The 1,474-nt window shown below is 59.3% G+C and overlaps 1 protein-coding gene across 3 annotated transcripts in view; it reads left to right on the top strand.

Moving 5' to 3' along the window:
* MON1A (MON1 vesicular trafficking associated A) overlaps window positions 1-1,245 on the top strand; it is an 18,762-nt gene extending 17,517 nt beyond the window's left edge. For 2 of the 3 annotated variants that reach the window (XM_007466218.1, XM_007466216.1), the window contains 2 exons: window positions 711-858; window positions 959-1,099. In XM_007466218.1, the coding sequence (XP_007466280.1) occupies window positions 711-858; window positions 959-1,099 (289 nt within the window). Of the gene's footprint in view, window positions 1-710; window positions 859-958 lie in introns of all 3 variants that reach the window. The other variant, XM_007466217.1, reaches the window with a different exon arrangement.
* The last annotated feature ends 229 nt before the right edge of the window (window positions 1,246-1,474 follow it).

The following is a 1,474-nucleotide window of genomic DNA, read 5'->3' as shown; positions in this document are numbered from 1 at the left end:
GGGGGGGGGGGGGGGGGGGGGGGGGGGGGGGGGGGGGGGGGGGGGGGGGGGGGGCGGCCGGTTGGGCCTGAGCTCTGATGGCAGTCCTGAAGCTGATGACCCCTCTGGGAATGGACCGACCTGCTGTGTCTGTTTGACTCTGATACCAGGGGCCCAAACCCCCTATCACCCTACACCCCATCAGCATACACCTCTCTACTTCAGTCATTTCCCATAAGGCCTTGAAATACCCAATACACCCAGGGAAGGAAGCTGGAACAGAGGTCTCCTCTGTTTGGTCAGTTTTGTCCAGCCCAGGATGCAGAACTCCTCCACTTCCTCCTCCAGCAGAGGGGCTGGGGCCAGATGAGGCATCTTCTATCCTCCTTTTACCCCTTTTTGGTCCAGAAGGTTCCTGGCTCACTTTTCCTTCATTTCAGACCTGTCACTCTGTCTAGGACACCTAAACCCACATTGGTTTCTCCAAGGGAGGGTCACCAAAGATGCCATGAACTTTGGGGAGAGGGGAGAACAGGGCTCCAGTCTGGGTGGGCCCAGCTTTGTCCTGGGGAGTCTTCAGTGGTGAGGAGACAATGCCTTGTCCTGGGGTGGGGGGGCATTTGGAGGGTAGGACCCATGGTGGAGTCTCCCTGGCTAGGAATAGGTATTTCTGGATCTCCAGAGAAGCCAGTGGAAGTCATTCCTTTGCGAACCTACTCCCCCATCTCCAGCCCTGAGATCGAGGCCCCATACACCAGTGAAGAGGAGCAGGAGCGGCTGCTGGGCCTCTACCAGTACCTGCACAGCCGCGCCCACAATGCCTCCCGCCCACTCAAGACTATCTACTACACGGGCCCCAACGAGAACCTCCTGGCTTGGGTAAGGCAGCCCTGGGATGGGCTGGGCTTCGTCGGGGTCCTGGGCAAGGGCCACGAGGGTTGTCTAATCTGGATGACCACCCTGTGCCCCCTTCCACCAGGTGACAGGCGCCTTTGAGCTCTACATGTGCTACAGCCCCCTGGGGACCAAGGCGTCCGCCGTCAGTGCCATCCATAAACTGATGCGCTGGATCCGCAAAGAAGAAGACCGCCTCTTCATCCTCACGCCCCTCACGTACTGATGAGAATGTGTGTGGGCTCAGCCCTCCTAGGCACACCAAGCTGTGGAAGCCATGGGAGCTTCCAGGTGGGGCTGGCCTCTCTGGCCCAGGCAGCAGGCAGGGACTGTGGGTTGATGTGTGCATTAAAGTGCTTTGGGGAAGACACTTGTGGGCCTTGTCACTGGTTCCTTCACTCTCACTCACACACAGACGCTGGATCCTCCTCCCTAGGCCCTGCCCATGCTTCCCCATGTGCAGCATCACATGTGCTCAGATTCGGCCCCTGGACTGGGGCTGTTTTCATTCAGCTGAAGTCCTGCCACGTGTAAAGTGTTCTCTAGGACCCCACTGGCCTTCCCCACCATGACCAACCTCCCGCGATGCCCCACCCCACAT

This window comes from Lipotes vexillifer, unplaced genomic scaffold (assembly GCF_000442215.2).
Source record: "Lipotes vexillifer unplaced genomic scaffold, Lipotes_vexillifer_v1.1 scaffold1004, whole genome shotgun sequence".
NCBI classification, from domain to species: domain Eukaryota; kingdom Metazoa; phylum Chordata; class Mammalia; order Artiodactyla; family Lipotidae; genus Lipotes; species Lipotes vexillifer.
The sequence above is the reverse complement of the archived record's forward strand: the minus strand, read 5'-3'. Positions and strand labels throughout refer to the sequence as shown.